This window comes from Symphalangus syndactylus, chromosome 13 (genome assembly GCF_028878055.3).
Source record: "Symphalangus syndactylus isolate Jambi chromosome 13, NHGRI_mSymSyn1-v2.1_pri, whole genome shotgun sequence".
Lineage (NCBI taxonomy): Eukaryota > Metazoa > Chordata > Mammalia > Primates > Hylobatidae > Symphalangus > Symphalangus syndactylus.
Genome location: NC_072435.2, coordinates 40,400,624 through 40,416,772, shown reverse-complemented (window position 1 = coordinate 40,416,772; position 16,149 = coordinate 40,400,624). Strand labels below are relative to the sequence as shown.

Sequence of the window (16,149 nt, the reverse complement as noted above, 5' to 3'; positions counted from 1 at the left end):
AGTGAGGCGGGGAAGTGGGGTCCAGCCGGGAGATGATGCTGCTGGACCAGAGAAGCTGAGGAGTGGCGAGAGGTGAGCAGACTCTGAAGGAGTAGCCACAGGACCTGACGGGGCTGGATGTGATGTGAGGGGAGAGGGATCCAGGATGACTGTCCGGTGCCTGAGCACCTGGAGGGACTGGGCTGCCATCCGCTGAGCTGGAGGATGGGGCAGGGACTGGAGATGCCGCGAGAACCCTGCCCTGCCCGAGGACCATGTACCCGGGCCCTCTCTGGGCACGTGCTCTGTCTCTGCGAGGTAGGTCTATTAGTTCCTGAGCAGCAATGGGGAAATAGGTTCAGAGAGGCCAAGTGCTTGCTCTGAAGCTACACAGCTGATTGAAATCCAGGAGCTTCGATTCTCAGCTGGTCCTTCATAGTCACCCCGGGGCCTGCAGCTTCCTTATGGACCTGCCGGATGCCAGAGGGCTTCCTGGAGGAGGCGTGCTCATGGGCGGCTGGGTTTGGGGAGTGGGCAGGAGGCAGGAGATGCAGCCAGAGGGCCGTGTGTGGAGGGGCCGGCTGCTGCTGGGAAGGGAGGAGACCATGATGGGGGACCAGATCCCAGATCCCCACCTTGGTTCCCCCCCACCCCCCACCCAAGGCACTCAGACTCCCACCCACTCGAGCGCGCAGAGGGTTGCCATGGCAACTGCAGGCTAGGGCAGGCTAGAGGCGCCCCCCTCTCCTCCAGCAGCCGCTTCTCCTCCTGTCGCTCTCCCCATCCCCATCCCAGGGCACCCAAGGACAGAGTCTGGGCCTCAGTGGCCCACCCTGCCGCACCGACCCTTGACTTGAGACAGACGTAGGGCTTAGATGTGAACATACAGGCAGGTGTGCAGTCCCCCGTTTCCCATGGGTGGAATAGGGTCACCTATGGCTGGTTGCAATGGATTCCTGGGTACACCTGTAATCCCAGCTCTTTGGGAGGCTGAGGTGGGAGGATCGCTTGAGCCCAGGAATTCAAGACCAGCCTGGGCAACATGGTGAAACCTCATCTCTACAAAAAAACAGAAAAATTAGCTGGGCGTGGTTTTGTGTGCCTGTAGTCTCAGCTACTCGGGAGGCTGAGCTGGGAGGATCACTTGAGCCTGGGAGGACGAAGCTGCAGTGAGCTGAGAGTGCACCACTGCACTCCAGCCTGGGCAACAGAGCAAGACCCTGTTGTCTCAAAGGAAAAAAAAAAAAAGAGAGAGAGAGAAGAAAGAAGGAAAGGAAAAAGAAAGACAAATAAGGTGACCGGAGACTACTGAGGTGCAAGGTGGGGACAGACACAGGTGTGGGCTCACCTGGCCTCCCAGGTGTAGAACGTCCAGGCGTGACCAGCTCTGAGGATGCATAGTCACTCGAATACAGTGTGGGCCTGGGGGTGGAGGCTCTTCTGGCCCCCCAGGATCCCCCCACAGCTCACCAAGCCCAACCTGGGGAGCCAGCCCTCCCTGGATTCAAGCCCCCTTACCAGTTGAGTGTCCCTGGGTATATCTCTTCAATGACAGGACCTCACTTTCCTCCTCTGTAAAATGTGGGTACAAGCATCTCTCTTTCCTAAATGGTTATTAGGATCACATGAGCTACACGTGGAAGCTGCTCGGGCTGGGACATGGAGGTGTCTGCCACTGTCCCAGGCATCTCAGGTGGTTCCTTGCTGGAGAGCCCAGCTAGACCCCCACCCTGTCGTTTGCTGTTTCCTGTAAATGGTTTCTTTAAAGTTCTGCGGCTCAGGCCCTTGCCCCCATCTCTGCCTCCCTCCTCACTCTCTGTGTGTCCCGACTCCCTATATGAATTTCCTAGGCTCCCACAACAAATTACCACAGATGAGACAGCTTTAGCAACAGAGACTTTATTGGTTTTTTTGTTTATGTTTCAGAGATGGGGTCTTGCTCTATTGCCCAGGCTGAAGTGTAGTGGTGTGGTCACAGGTCACTGCAGTCTCAACCTCCTGGGCTCAAGTGATCCTCCCGCTTCAGCCTCCCGAGCAGCTGGGACTACAGGTGCATCCCATCATGCCCAGCTACTTTTTTATATTTGTTTATAGAGCTGGGGTCTCACTCTATTGCCCAGGCATGGTGGGCACTCAAACTCTTGGGCTCAAGCAATTCTCCTGCCTTGGCCTCCCAAGGTGCTGGGATTACAGGCGTGAGCCACTGCAGCCAACAGCAGAATTGTGTCGCCTCCCAGCTCTGGAGGTTGGAAGTGCAAGATCAAGGTGTCGTCAGGGTTGGTTCCTCCTGGGAGCCTTCAGGGAGAATCCGTTGCAGTCCTGTCTCCTGGCTTCTTTTCGTCATTAACTGGCAATCTTCCTGGCTTCTAGAAGCATCACTCTGATCTCTGCCTTCATGGTCACATGGTCTTCTGTGCCTGTCTGTGTCCAGGTTTCTCCTTTGTATAAGGGCGTCAGTTGTTGTATTAGGACCCACACTAATGACCTCATTTTAACTTGATTATCTCTGCAAGGACTCCAGATGTTCCCAACACAGTCACATTTGAGTTATCAGGAGTTGGGACTTCAACATATCTTTTGTATTTTTGATATGGGGTCCCAGTCTCTTGCCCAGGCTAGAGTGCAATGGTGCAGTCAGAGCTCACTGCAGCCTCAACCTCCTGGGCTCAAGCAACCCTCCCACCTCAGCCTTCCCAGTAGCTGGGACTATAGGCACATGCCACCATGCTCGGCTAATATTTGTGTTTTTTGTAGAGATGGGGTCTCACTATGTTATTCAGGCTGGTCTCAAACTCCAAGGCTCAAGTGATCCTCCCACCTTGGCCTCACAAAGTGCTGGGGTTGTAGGTGTGAGCCACTGTGCACTGTGGCCAGCCTGACATTTTTTTTTTTTTTTTTTGGCGGTGGGGGCAGGGGTCCGTAATTCGATCCATAACACCTCCCTCTCAAGAGGCCTCAGGGATGGTCAGGCCTGGGTCTCCCAGGGGACACCCACCATCTGCCAAGCTGAGGCTGGTCCCTGGGGGTGTCTGGAGCTTCCTAGGGGAGCCACTCTGGGGAGAGGGTGTCATGCTCCTGGGGAACTCTGTCTGTACCCCTAAGGCAATGGCACCCTGCCTGTGGGAGTCAGGTGTGGCCCCCCAGGTCACAGGGCAGACACCCCATCTCCAGCTATCCTCACTGCCGTCATTAGTCACTCCCCTGTCTTCAGTAAGTTTTTGCTTGGGGACCCACTGTATGTTCAGTGGACCAGGAGACAGGAGTCAGGGAAACCAAGTTCCAGCCTCAGGAGTTTCCATTCTCCTGGGAGTAGAAAGGAAATCTAGAAGGCTGGGTGCGGTGGCTCACGCCTGTAATCTCAGCACTTTGGGAGGCCAAGGCGGGTGGATCACCTGAGGTTGGGAGTTCGAGAGCAGCCTGACCAATACGGTGAAACCCCGTCTCTACTAAAAATACAAAAATTAGCCAGGTGTGGTGGCCTGTGACTGTAATCTCAGCTACTCAGGAGGCTGAAGCAGGAGAATCACTGGAGGTTCTTGAATCACTTGAGGCGGAGGTTGCAGTGAGCCAAGATTGTGCCAATGCATTCCAGCCTGGGCGACAGAGCAAGACTCCGTCTCACAACAAAACCAAAAAAAGGCTGGGTGCAGTGGCTCATGCCTGTAATCCCAACACTTTGGGAGACCAAGGCAGGCGGATCACCTGAGGTTGGGAGTTCAAGACCAGCCTGACCAACATGGCAAAATGTCGTCTCTACTAAAAATACAAAAATTAGGCAGGCGTGGTGGCGTGTGACTGTAATCCTAGCTACTCAGGAGGCTGAGGCAGGAGAATTGCTTGAACCCGGGAGGTGGAGGTTGCAGTGAGCCGAGATCATGCCACTGCACTCCAGCCTGAGTGGCAGAGTGAGACTCCATCTCAAAAAATAATAAAATAAAGGAACTCTAGGAGAGGTCAAGTAAAAGTATGGAGCAGGGATGGGATGGATGAGGTTATGGACTAAATTGTATCTTCCCACCTCCCTCCCAAATGCAGAGGTTGAAGCCCTGATTCCCAGCGTGAGTGTATTTGGAGGTAGGCCCTTGAGGGAGGTAATTAAGGTTAAATGAGATCTTAAGGGTGGGGCGCCCTACTCCGAGAGGACTGGTATCCCAATAAGAAGAGAGAGGCTGGGGCTTGTGGCTCATGCCTGTAATCCCAGCACTTTGGGAGGCCAAGGCAGGAGGATTGCTTGAAGCCTGGAGCTCAAGACCAGCCTGGGCAACATAGTGAGACCCCATCTCTACAAAAAAAATAAAAAAAGTAGCTGGGCACAGGAGCACGCACCTGTAGCCCTAGCTACTCAGGAGGCTGAGGCAGGAGGATCGCATGAGCCTGGGAGGTTGAGACTGCAGTGAGCCGGGATTGTGCCACTGTACTCCAGCCTGAGCAAGAGAGCCAGACCTTGTCTCAGAAAAAAAAAAAAAAAAGAGAGAGACAGCAGGGATCTGTCTCCCTTTGTGCATGTCTAGAGAAGAGGCCCTGTGAGGATACAGTGAGAAGGTAGAAGAGAGTTTCCACAGAAACTGAATTTGCTGGCACCTTGATCTTGGCCTTCTGGCCTCCAGAACTAGGAGGAAGTAAATTTCTGCTGTGTAAGCCGCGCAGTCTGTGGTACTTTGTTATGGCAGCCCGAGCTAATGGAGAAGGTGACAATGGGGACAAGGGATGCTTCACCCTGTCTGTGCCAGGAGCATCCTGAGTGTCTCGTGTGTGAGAATTTGTCCTGTTGCACAGCTGCCCTCTGAAGTATCACCGTTTTACCAAGAAGAAAACAGAGACACAAGAGGTCACAGCATGGCGAGGGATGCACAGGCAGGCGGTGACTGCAGGGCGCTGTGATACAGGGTGGCGGAGGCCCATGTCTGCGTCTCTGGGGAGGACACCTCTGAGTCTGAGGGACACCGATGGGGACAGGCTGAGGCTGCAGGGTGGGAACCCGCATGGCTGGAGAGAGACAAGGCGGGAGTCAGAGGTGTTGGAGGGGTTAAAGCAGAAGACCCACCACTCAACATTGTCCTTTGTTTTTGTTTTTGTTTTGAGACAGAATCTTGCTCTGTCGGCCAGGCTAGAGTCAGTGGCGTGATCTTGGCTCACTGCAACCTCTGCCTCCCAGGTTCAAGCAATTCTCCTACCTCAGCCTCCCGAGTAGCTGAGATTACAGGTCCCCGCCATCACACCTGGCTAATTTTTGTATTTTTAATAGAGATGGGGTTTCACCATGTTGGCCAGGCTGGTCTTGAACTCCTGACCTCAGGTGATCTGCCCTCCTCGGCCTCCCAAAGTGCTGGGATTACAGGTGTAAGCCACTGCGCCCGGCCAAGATTGTCTTTTAAAACACCCCTCTGGAATGGATGAACCTGGAGGACATTATGCTAAGTGAAATAAGCCAGACACAGAAAGACAAATAGTGCATGACCTCACTTATCTGTGGAATCTAAAAAAGAACTGAACTCATAGAAGCAGAGTAGAGCAGTGGTTATGGGGGTGAGGGCACAGGGGAAGGCGGGGGATGTAAGTCAAAGGGTACAAGCTTTCAGCTTTCAGATAAACACGTTTTAACCAGGCAGAATGCCTTGTGCCTGTAATCCCAGCACTTTGGGAGGCCAAGGCGGGAGCATTGCTTGACGCCAAGAGTGCAAGACCAGCCTGAACAACATAGCAAGACCCTGTCTCCACAGAAAAATTTAAAATTAGCCAAGCATGGTGGCACACACCTGTAATCCCAGCTACACGGAAGGCTGAGGTGGGAGGATCTCTTGAGCCCAGGAGTTCGAGGCTGCAGTGAGCTATGATGGTGTCACTGCACTCCAGCCTGGGCAACAGAGCAAGACCCCATCTCTAAAAAAAAAAAAGTTCCAGAGACCTAAGGTACAGGACGGTGACTATAATTAATAGCAGGCCAGGTGTGATGGCTCATACCTATGATTGCAGCACTTTGGAAGGCCAAGGCAGGCAGATTGCTTGAGCTCAAGAGTTTGAGATCAGCCTGGGCAACATGAGACCCCATCTCTACTAAAAATACAAAAATTAATCAGGCACGGTGGTGCCCACCTGTAGCCCCGGCCACTTGGGAGGCTGAGGCGCGAGAATTGCTTGAACTGGGAGGGAGAAGTTGCAGTGAGCCAAGATTGCACCACTGCACTCCAGCCTGGGTGACAGAGCAAGACTCTGTCTTAAAATAATAATAATAATAATTATAGCATATTGTTTTCTTGAATCTTGCTGAGGAATTAGACTCGAGTGTTCTCACCACACACACCAGAAAGGTATCTAGGTGAGGTGTTGGATATGTTGTTAGTTAGCTTGGTTGTAGTAATCATTTCACAACACATAACGGATATCAAAATACCATGTAACCTTAAATATATGTAATTTCTATTTGTCAGTGATGCCTCAGTAAAGCTAGGGAGAAAATAAAAAGGACCCTTCTGTGCAACAGCCCACAGGTCCATTACTGATGACTAGATAAAGAAAATGTGGTCCACCCATGCAGTGGAATACTATGCAGCCATAAAACGGAATGAAGCTCAGATCCAGGCTATAACGTAGGTGAGCCTTGGAAACGTGGCGCTGAGTGAGAGAAGCCGGACACAAAATAAGGCCAGGAACAGTGGCTCACACCCGTAATCCCAGCACTTTACGAGGCCAAGATGGGCAGATCACTTGAGTCCAGGAGTTTGAGGCCAGCTTAGGCAACATGACGAAATCCTGCCTCTACAAAAAATACAAAAATTAGTCAGGAGTTAATTTAGTGCGGTCATGTGACTATAGTCCCAGCTACTCAGGAGGCTGAGACGGGAGGATCACTTGAGCCTGAGAGGTGGAGGTTACAGTGAGCTGAGATTGGGCCACTGCACTCCAGTCTGGGCAACAGAGTGAGACCCCCATCTAACTGGGAAAAAAAAAAAAGACCACATAGTCTGTGATTCCATTTGTATGAAATGTCTAGAATACGTAAATCCATGGAGACAGAAAGTAGATTATAAGTTACCAGGGCTGGGCGACGAGGGGAGTGGGTACGGAGTTTCTATTTGGGGTGATAAAAAAGTTTTGGAGGCCAGGCACGGTGGCTCATGCCTGTAATCCCAACATGTTGGGAGGCCGAAGCGGGTGGATCACTTGAGGTCAGGAGTTCCAGACTAGCCTGGCCAACGTGGTGAAACTCCATGTCTACTTGTGGTGGTGGGCACCTATAATCCCAGCTACTCAGGAGGCTGAGGCAGGAGAATCGCTTAAACCCAGGAGGTGGAAGTTGCAGTGAGCCAAGATTGCGCCACTGCACTTCAGCCCCGGTGACAAAGTGAGACTCCGTCTCAAAAAAAGAAAAAAAAAAAGAAAAAGAAAAAAGGAGGTGGTGCCTCTGGCTGCCAGGAGAGCCTGGACATCGGAGGCAAAGGGGCCAGAGGGCACTTGGGGAGTGGCCAGGGCCCAGGACTAGAGGGGCAGATGCTGAAGACAGATGTGTGGACCAACACTGGGGTGTTCTGGAAGTATACACAGCCCAAAGACTTACTCTTGAACTGGATTTAGGGGTGAGGGAAAGAAGAGTCAAGGGGTTCAGCTCCTGGGGTTCTGACTGGAGGGCCTGGGAGGATGGTGGCATGGTACACTGATGTAGGGGCTTGTTTTGGTCTGGTTGGGCTGAAGATGCCTTGGAGTTCCCGGTGGAAGTATAGATGCCTCGGGGGGCTCCACTCTGGAGTCTCAGCATTCCAGGGTGCAGCCTGGGAGGAACAGAGGGACTGCCTCTTCCGTGGGTGTCTTTGTGCCCTGACTGGCGCCAGGCTGTGCACAGTACCCTCTGATAGGGCCTGTGTTGGCCCAGCGTGTACGTGCACTGCTCTTCTTACTAGAACCCTGCAGAATAGCAGCGCAGAGGGAACCAGGGCCAGGGAGGTGAGGAGACCAGCTCAAGGTCACACAGGGCACGTATAAGGCAAAATTGGGATCTAGACCCATGTGGATTCTCTGCCCACACAACTTGGCATCGGGTGGCTTCCTGCCATTTTTTTTTTCTTTATTGAGAGAGGGTCTTGCTCTGTTGCCCAGATTGGAATGCAGTGGCAGGATCATAGCTTACTGAAGCCTTACACATTCCTGGGCTCAAGTGATCCTCTTGCCTCAGCCTCCCGAGTAGCTGGGCGCCACCACACCAAATTAAAAAAAAAAAATTTGGCCGGGCGCGGTGGCTCACGCCTGTAATCCCAGCACTTTGAGAGGCTGAGGCGGGTGGATCATGAGGTCAGGAGATCGAGACCATCCTGGCCAACATGGTGAAACCCCATCACTACTAAAAAATACAAAAAAATAGCTGGGCGTGGTGGCACATGCCTGTAGTCCCAGCTACTCAGGAGGCTGAGGCAGGAGGATCGCTTGAACCCAGAAGGCAGAGGTTGCAGTGAGCTGAGATCGCACCACTGCACTCGCCTGGTGACACAGCGAGACTCCGTCTCAAAAAAAAAAAAAAAATTTCTAGAGACATGTTGCCCAGGCTGGAGTGCAGTGGCACGATCATAGCTCACTGCAGCCTTGAACTCCTAGGCTCAAGTGATCCACCCACCTTAGCCTCCCAAAGCACTGGGATCACAGGCATGAGTCACCGTACCAAGCCAGCCATTTTTACTTCCCCTAACCAGTTCCTCTGCTAGGATGCCTGTTGCAGTGTGAAAGAAAGCGCTTGGAGACCCTGGGAGGGGAGTACTCCTCAGCTTGGGGACACTGCCTCCCCTGAACCTTTCTGTGGCTGGGCAGTTGGGGGAGAAATGAGGAAGTTGAAATAAGGAAGCCACTCCCCATCCCCAAGGTAACATGCTGGAAAATGATCTGAAAGTGACACCGGCCACGTCTAGTCACAGTTGTGGGAGATGCAGATGGGGGCTGGTGGCGACTGGGGGGGTAACACGCTGTAAAATGAACTGAAAGTGACACCGGCCGTGTCTAGTTAGGGATGTGGGGGGAGATGCGGATGGGGGCTGGAGGTGGCTGGGGGGGATTTACTGAGGAAGCTGGGGCAGTGGAGAGGGAGCTGGTATCAGGAGTGGGCATGAGAGGGGAAGCTGGCAGAGAGCTACAGGGCTGGAGAGGGCATGTTCAGGGCTGTCTAGCAGATATCTTCCCATTTCCCATGTGAGGAGACTGAGGTCTGGACCAGGTGTCCTGCCCTGTGGGGATCTTTATTGAGGGCCCGTGCCGATTTGTTTTATTTTATTTATTTATTTTTGAGACTGTCTAGCTCTGTTGCCCAGGCTGGAGTGCAATGGCGCAATCTCGGCTCACTGCAACCTCTACCTCTCGGGTTCAACCAATTCTCGTGCCTCAGCCTCCCGAGTAGCTGGGATTACAGGCACCCACCACCACCACGCCCGGCTAATTTTTTGGTATTTTTGGTAGAGACGGGGGTTTCACCATGTTGGCCAGGCTGGTCTCGAACTCCCGACCTCTGGTGATGCATCCGCCTCGGCTTCCCAAAGTGCTGGGATTACAGGCATGAGCCACCGTGCCCAGCCATGTGCTGATTTATAAGAGCCTCTCTCAAGAAGCTTGTGTTGATAAAAAGGTAATTTCAGGTGCTCACTTGAGAGCTGTGAATTAAAAACAGGGAAAAGGATGGCGGGTGAGGGCAGCAGGCGAGGACTGTTTTGTTTGCAGGGGGCCAGGGTAGATCACTCTGCTGGGGTGACCTTGCGGCTGAGCCCTGAACAATGAGCAGCCGCAGCCGACATGCAGGGATCCTGCTTGGGGGCTGGAACTAGAATGTTGAATGTTTCAGGAACAGGAGGGAGAACAGAATGGGGCTTGGAGAGGTTGGTGGCACCAGTTCACCCACAGCCTCTGGGCTCTAGTGAGGAACTGAGACCCCAGCAGAGACCAGGGGGTCAGTTAATGTTCGGATCAACGTCATTATGTGGTCCCTTATGTCTGAGTGAAGGGCGGATTGGGAGGCGGGCAAGGAGGCCGGGACAACATACAGGTGACATAGAATGGTGGCATGGGCCTGGGTGCTGTGCTTGGAGCCAGAAGTGGGCAGGTCGGCGAGATACTTTAGAGGCAGAGCCCACAGGACTTGCTGATGGCTTCTGTGAGGGGGATGACAGGGAAGGTGAGGAATCAAGGCAGAGTCTTACCTTTAGGATCTGAGATTCATTCAACAGATAATTCACTGCTGCATGCCAGGCCTATTCTAAAAGTTGAGGATGTAAAGACAACCATGGTGATGGCCTCACGCAGTAATCCCAGCACTTTGGGATGTTGAGGCAGGAGGATCTCTTGAGGCCAGAAGTTCATGTTCAGCCTGGGCAACATAGCAAGACCTCATCTTTGCAAAATAAAATAAATTAGCTGGACGTGATGGTGCATACCTGTGGTCTCAGCTACTAGGGAGGCCGAGGCGGGAGGATCGCTTGAGCCTAGGAGGTGGAGGCTGCAGTGAGCCATGATTTCACCACTGCACTCCAGCCTGAGTGACAGAGCAAGACCCTATCTCTAAAAAAATAAAAGTAAATAAAAGTTGGGGATACGGCCACCATGAGCAAAACAGTTCAATGATCCCTGCCCCATGAAGAGGACATTCTATACACCAGGTGAATAGTTCCATCTGAGCAGAGGCCTGAAGGAGCTGGCCATGTGGACAGTGGGTTGGCAGAAGCCACAGGTGGAGGGAGCGACAGGTGCAAAGGCCCTGGGGCAGGGCCTGCTGTGGTCCAGGAATAGCAGGAGTGGCTGGAGCAGAAATGGGGTCAGGGAGCTAACTGGGCCAATTACAAGGGTTTTGGTTTTCAGCAGGGAAATAGTAGTGGGGGCTCTGATGAGAGATTCCAGGCTGGACATAAGAGATTTGAAAGTGCTGGCTCAATGATGGTACCGAGAGCCCAGGACAGCCTGAGATGGGACAGGCTGCGATGACAGCTGGATGTGACAGAGCAGGGGTTCCCACGCTGGAGGGCTCGCCTCAGAGAATGTGTGTTTCTGGCCAGTACAGTGGCTCACGCCTGTAATCCCAGCACTTTGGGAGACTGTGATGGGAGGATCATTTGAGGCCAAGAGTTCAAGACCAGCTTGGGCAACATAGCGAGATCCTGTCTCTATAAGAAATTTAAAAATTAGCCAGGCATGCTGGCGAGAGCCTGTGGTCCCAGCTACTCGAAAGGCTGAAGTGGGAGCATCACTTGAACCCAGGATCTGGAGGTTGCAGTGAGCCGTCGTTGTGCCACTGTACTCCAGCCTGGGCAACAGAGCAAGACCCTGTCTCTTAAAAAAAGAGAGAGAGGGCCGGGCGCGGTGGCTCACACTTGTAATCCCAGCACTTTGGGAGGCCGAGGCGGATGGATCACGAGGTCAGGAGATCGAGACCACGGTGAAACCCCGTCTCTACTAAAAATACAAAAAAAATTAGCCGGGCGTGGTGGCGGGCGCCTGTAGTCCCAGCTACTCAGAGAGGCTGAGGCAGGAGAATGGCGTGAACCCGGGAGGCAGAGCTTGCAGTGAGCCGAGATCGCGCCACTGCACTCCAGCCTGGGTGACAGAGCAAGACTCCATCTCAAAAAAATAATAATAATAAAAATAAATAAATAAATAAAATAAAAATTAGCTGGTGGTAGTGGTGCAAGCCTGTCATCTCAGCTACTCGGGAGGCTGAGGTGGGAGGATTCCTTGAGTCTGGGAGGTCGAGGCTGCAGTGAGCTATGATTATATCATTGCACTCCAGCCTGGGCAACAGAGTGAGACCCGGTTTCTAAAATTTAAAATAATAATAATAATAATAATAAAAACTGAGCCGCTATGCCTGGGGACAGAGCAGGTGGGGAGGATGGCAGGGGACGGCACACAATTCTCACCCCTCCCCCATCTCCCCTGGTCCCCCCTAGAGGGGGAGGCAGTGTCCCCCCTCCCACCCCGCCTGCCTGTCTCCAGCTTACCCTGAAGGTCCCCCAGAGAGGAAAGAGGGGACTCGGGCGTCCCTGGTTCCCGATCTGTGGCGCCAGCTGGATTCTAATTAGCCACCAGAGCTTGAGAGACAGGAAGCAAGGGGCTGGGGGCGGGGGCTTGGATTCCTGCCCAAGATGGGGAGGCTGCAAGTCAGGCTGCACGCCTGGGTCCCTCACTTGGGAGGACGCTCATTACCTCCTTGCTCACGGTGAGGATGCGAGTAGGGGAGATGAGTGGGTAGGGTCAGGACAGGGGCATGGGGAAGAAGCTTCCAGAGGGTCCAAGGCCTGCCTGGGATCTCCCCATGAGCTGTCCCAGGAGGTTCTGGCGGGGAAGAGTTGGCAGTCTCTTTGCCCAGTCTCTTTGCCCAGAGGTGCCCAGATGGGTGGGTCTGCCTGCTGGGTGTAAGAGTGGGGGGTGTGGTGTGAGCTGCAGGCCCTGGAGGGGGCCCTACAGATAGGGCTGGCTCGAGGGACATGCTGGACCTCAGCCTCTCAGAGCCACTCAGCCACCAGCAGGAGGAGAGGGGAGCGACCTGGAGGCCCTATCCCCACCTCACTCTCCCTGTCCTCCCTCAGGCTGGTGGTCCAGGCCGTGGTGCCTGCCAGGTGATGCGGGGCGAAGCCCCCCACACAGGCCACTGAGAGCCCCGGACACGCACCCGGCTGCTACCATGGCCCGCCTAGCCGCAGTGCTCTGGAATCTGTGTGTCACCGCCGTCCTGGTCACCTCGGCCACCCAAGGTAGGTGCTGCTGGGGCCAGGGAGGGGCCGTGGCTCCCAAACCCTGCTGGGAGGGCAGATAAAATGTTGAAAACCCTCCTGATCACTCAGTAAAGAATTACAGCCCCCTGCCCCGCCCCAGACCTCAGCTGGAGCAGGCCAGTGGAAGACTCAGTGGTAACACACACCCCAGTGCCACCAAGAGGCCCCTGGACCATCCCCTTACCTCCAACAAGTCGGCTGGGCCAGGTTGGTAGGGGCCATCCCGCTGTGGCCCCTGGGACCAGGACAGGCCTTGGTGAGCCGATGCTCCTCTCTCTCTCTCTCTCTCTCTCTGTCTGTCTCTCTGTGATTACATCTTCAAGGCTCTCACTGGGAAGAAGGCTTAATTAAAGCATGCCCGCTGACGTTTATTTAAAAACAACTAATTACCCGGCTCGGCCCTATGCCGGCCCTGGGATCCTGCACACGCCACTATTAGTGCCCCAAGCCTGCCCGCCCACCCTCACCAATTACTCAATTACTGGCCCCGTGGCGGGCCCAGGCCGGGGGCAAGGGCGGGATAAGGTGAGAGGCCAAGAGAAGAGGCCAGTGGGCCTGGTCCCTCACTCTGGGATGTGCCCCCTGCCCACCCCAACATCCCTCTATGAAGGGCATTGGTGGGTGACTGCTCCCTCTGGCCCTGCCCTCTGGAAAACTCCAAAGGTTGGAGGGACACAGTTCGGCTGGGACCCAGGGCCTTGGCACTGCCCCGCTGGCCAGCAACCTCACTCCTCTGCTGCTACATTCTCTGCCCATCCAGGTCCTGCCCCATAGCCCCTGCTGGGCCAGGAGGGACTGCTTCCACCCCCAGACCCATCTGAGCCAGCCTTCCACCCCCGGCCCTCCCTCCCAAGCCAGGGAAGGCTAAAATTAGATGAGGAGGCAGATGGTGCTGGAAGAACACATGTGAAATGTTCCCCCCGCTGGGACTCAACTCACCCCAAAAAACCCCAAGGGCCTCCCTGCCATACCCCTGGGGTACCCACCCAGATCTCTGGAAAGGCTCGGCTCTGTCACTGTCTCACACGAGTGCCCTCCCGAAACCTCGTACAGCAGGTGGTCACTTCCTTCACCTACAAGCGACGGTCCCCACATTGGGACATCTGGGCCCCTGGCTGAATCCCCGCTCCCCTCCAGCACCTCGCAGGGCCTGGCTGGAACCAGCGTCACAGAAGGTGCTGCCCCGGCCAGCATGGACCCTGCCAGGCACCCTCTGTTGTGCGGACAAACCGCCTTAATAATATTCATAATAACAATAATTAGCATTCATATCATCTCACTGCGCTCTGTGCACATTAACACCCTGGAGCCATCACAACAGTCCTGTGAGATGGGAATTGTCCTCTCTGCCCCTCGGGAGGGACAGAGGCACAGAGGCAGTCAGTGACTTGGATGAGGCTGCAGCCAGGGAGTGGCCGGGCTGGAATTCCAACCCCAGCCGGCTGTCTGGCTCCTACATTCTAGTTCTCCATCTCCGTGTGGTACAACATGATGACCAACATGGGGCAGCGCAACCCCCCAGGGAGCTCAGCCTGCTCAGGACATGTCCCTTCCTTGTCACAGTGAAACCCCGGGAGGTTTACCAGTTGATACTGATCAGGCACCCTCCGTGTGCAGGGTGCCATGCTCAGTGCTTCCTTCAAGAGCATTTTCTAAGGCACAGGATCCCTGCAGGATGACCTGGGGCTGTAGGTGCTCATTTTACAGATTGGGAAACTGAGGCTTGGGGAGAGAAGAACAGTGGCTGTTCAAACTTTTTTAAATGTTTTTATTTTGAGACGGAGTTTTGCTCTTGTCGCCCAGGCTGGAGTGCAGTGGTGTGATCTCAGCTCACTGCAACCTATACCTCCCGGGTTCAAGCGATTCTCCTGCCTCAGCCTCCCGAGTAGCTGGGATTACGGGCGCCTGCCACCACGCCCAGCTAATTTTTTGTATTTTTAGTAGAGACGGGGTTTCACCATGTTGGCCAGGCTAGTCTCGAACTCCTGACCTCCGGTGATCCACCCACCTCGGCCTCCCAAAGTGCTGGGATTACAGGTGTGAGCCACTGCGCCCGGCCACTGTTCGAACTTGAGCATGCATCACCATCACCTGGTTGGCACATAGCCCTGCAGGCTCCTGGCCTCACCCCTGGGATTTTGATCCAGGAGGCCGAGCATAGGGCCCGAATCTGCATTCTGAACCTGCCCTCACATCTGCCCTGTCAGCGGCAAAGCCAGTCTCTGTGGTTTCTTCTAGAAACATGAGTTCACTCCCGTGCTTTCTGTGCTCCTCGCATGGGGTGGGGTGAAGTTAGGGAAGTCCCCAAGACAAGCCTCCCTTCTGACACCAATGACAAGTTTGGGGGTCCCCCGAGAACACTCAGGTATGATCATTCACTAGAAGGACTTGGAACTAACTCGAACATGTTACGCTCACAGTTTATTTATTATTTATTTGTTTTTTCGAGACGGAATCTCGCTCTGTCGCCCAGGTTGGAGTGCAGTGGCGTGATCTCGGCTCACTGCAAGGTCCACCTCCCAGGTTCACGGCATTCTCCTGCCTCAGCCTCCTGAGTAGCTGGGACTACAGGCGCCCGCCGCCACCCAAGGCTAATTTGCTCACAGTTTATTACATCAAAAGGATACAGATTAAAATCAGGGCCGGGTGCACTGGCTCACTCCTGTAATCCCAACACTTTGGGAAGCCAAGGCAGGAGGATCGCTTGAGCTCAAGAGTTCGAGACCAGCCTGGGCAACATAGCAAGTACCCCATCTCTCCGAAAAATAAAAAAAATTAGCCAGGCATGCTGGTATGTGCCTATAGTCCCAGCTACTTGGGAGGCTAAGGCAGGAGGATCCCCTGAGCCCAGGAGTTTGAGGCTGCAGTGAGCTATGATCACACCACTGTGCTCTAACCTTGGTGACAGGGTGAGACCCTGTCTGAAAAAACAAACAAGCCAGGCATGGTGGCTCACGCCTGTAATCCCAGCACTTTGGGAGGCTCAGGCGGGCAGATCACCTGAGGTCAGGAGTTTGAGACCAGCCTGGCCAATATGGCAAAACCCCATCTCTACTAAAAATACAAAAATTAGTGGGATGTGGTGGCAGGTGCCTCTAATCCCAGCTACTCGGGAAGCTGAGGCAGGAGAATTGCTTGAACCTGGGAGGCAGAGGTTGCAGTGAGCTGAGATCGTGCCACTGCACTCCAGGCTGGGTGACAGAGCGAGACTCTGTCTCAAAACAAATAGAAGTCAGGCAAGGGAAGAGGTGCATAGGGCAGAGTCCAAGAAAGTTCCATGCATGGAGTTTCCAGTTACCCCCTTCAGTGGAGTCTTGGACAGTGTTAACTCTCCCGGCAACAATGTGTGACAACACACATGGTGTATTGCCAACCATAGAGGCTCCCCCAAGCCTTGTTATCCAGGGTCTGTATTGGAGCTCAGTTCTGTATTCTGTAG

At 54.1% G+C, this 16,149-nt stretch overlaps 1 protein-coding gene across 5 annotated transcripts in view; it reads left to right on the top strand.

Moving 5' to 3' along the window:
* The window catches only part of ADGRL1 (adhesion G protein-coupled receptor L1), a 108,185-nt gene that overhangs the window by 59,637 nt on the left and 32,399 nt on the right, over nucleotides 1–16,149 (top strand). For all 5 annotated transcript variants that reach the window (XM_063616150.1, XM_055236161.2, XM_055236160.2 and 2 more), the window contains exon 2: nucleotides 12,525–12,689. In XM_063616150.1, the coding sequence (XP_063472220.1) occupies nucleotides 12,620–12,689 (70 nt within the window). In that variant the 5' untranslated portion in view covers nucleotides 12,525–12,619. The remainder of the gene's footprint in view (nucleotides 1–12,524; nucleotides 12,690–16,149) is intronic.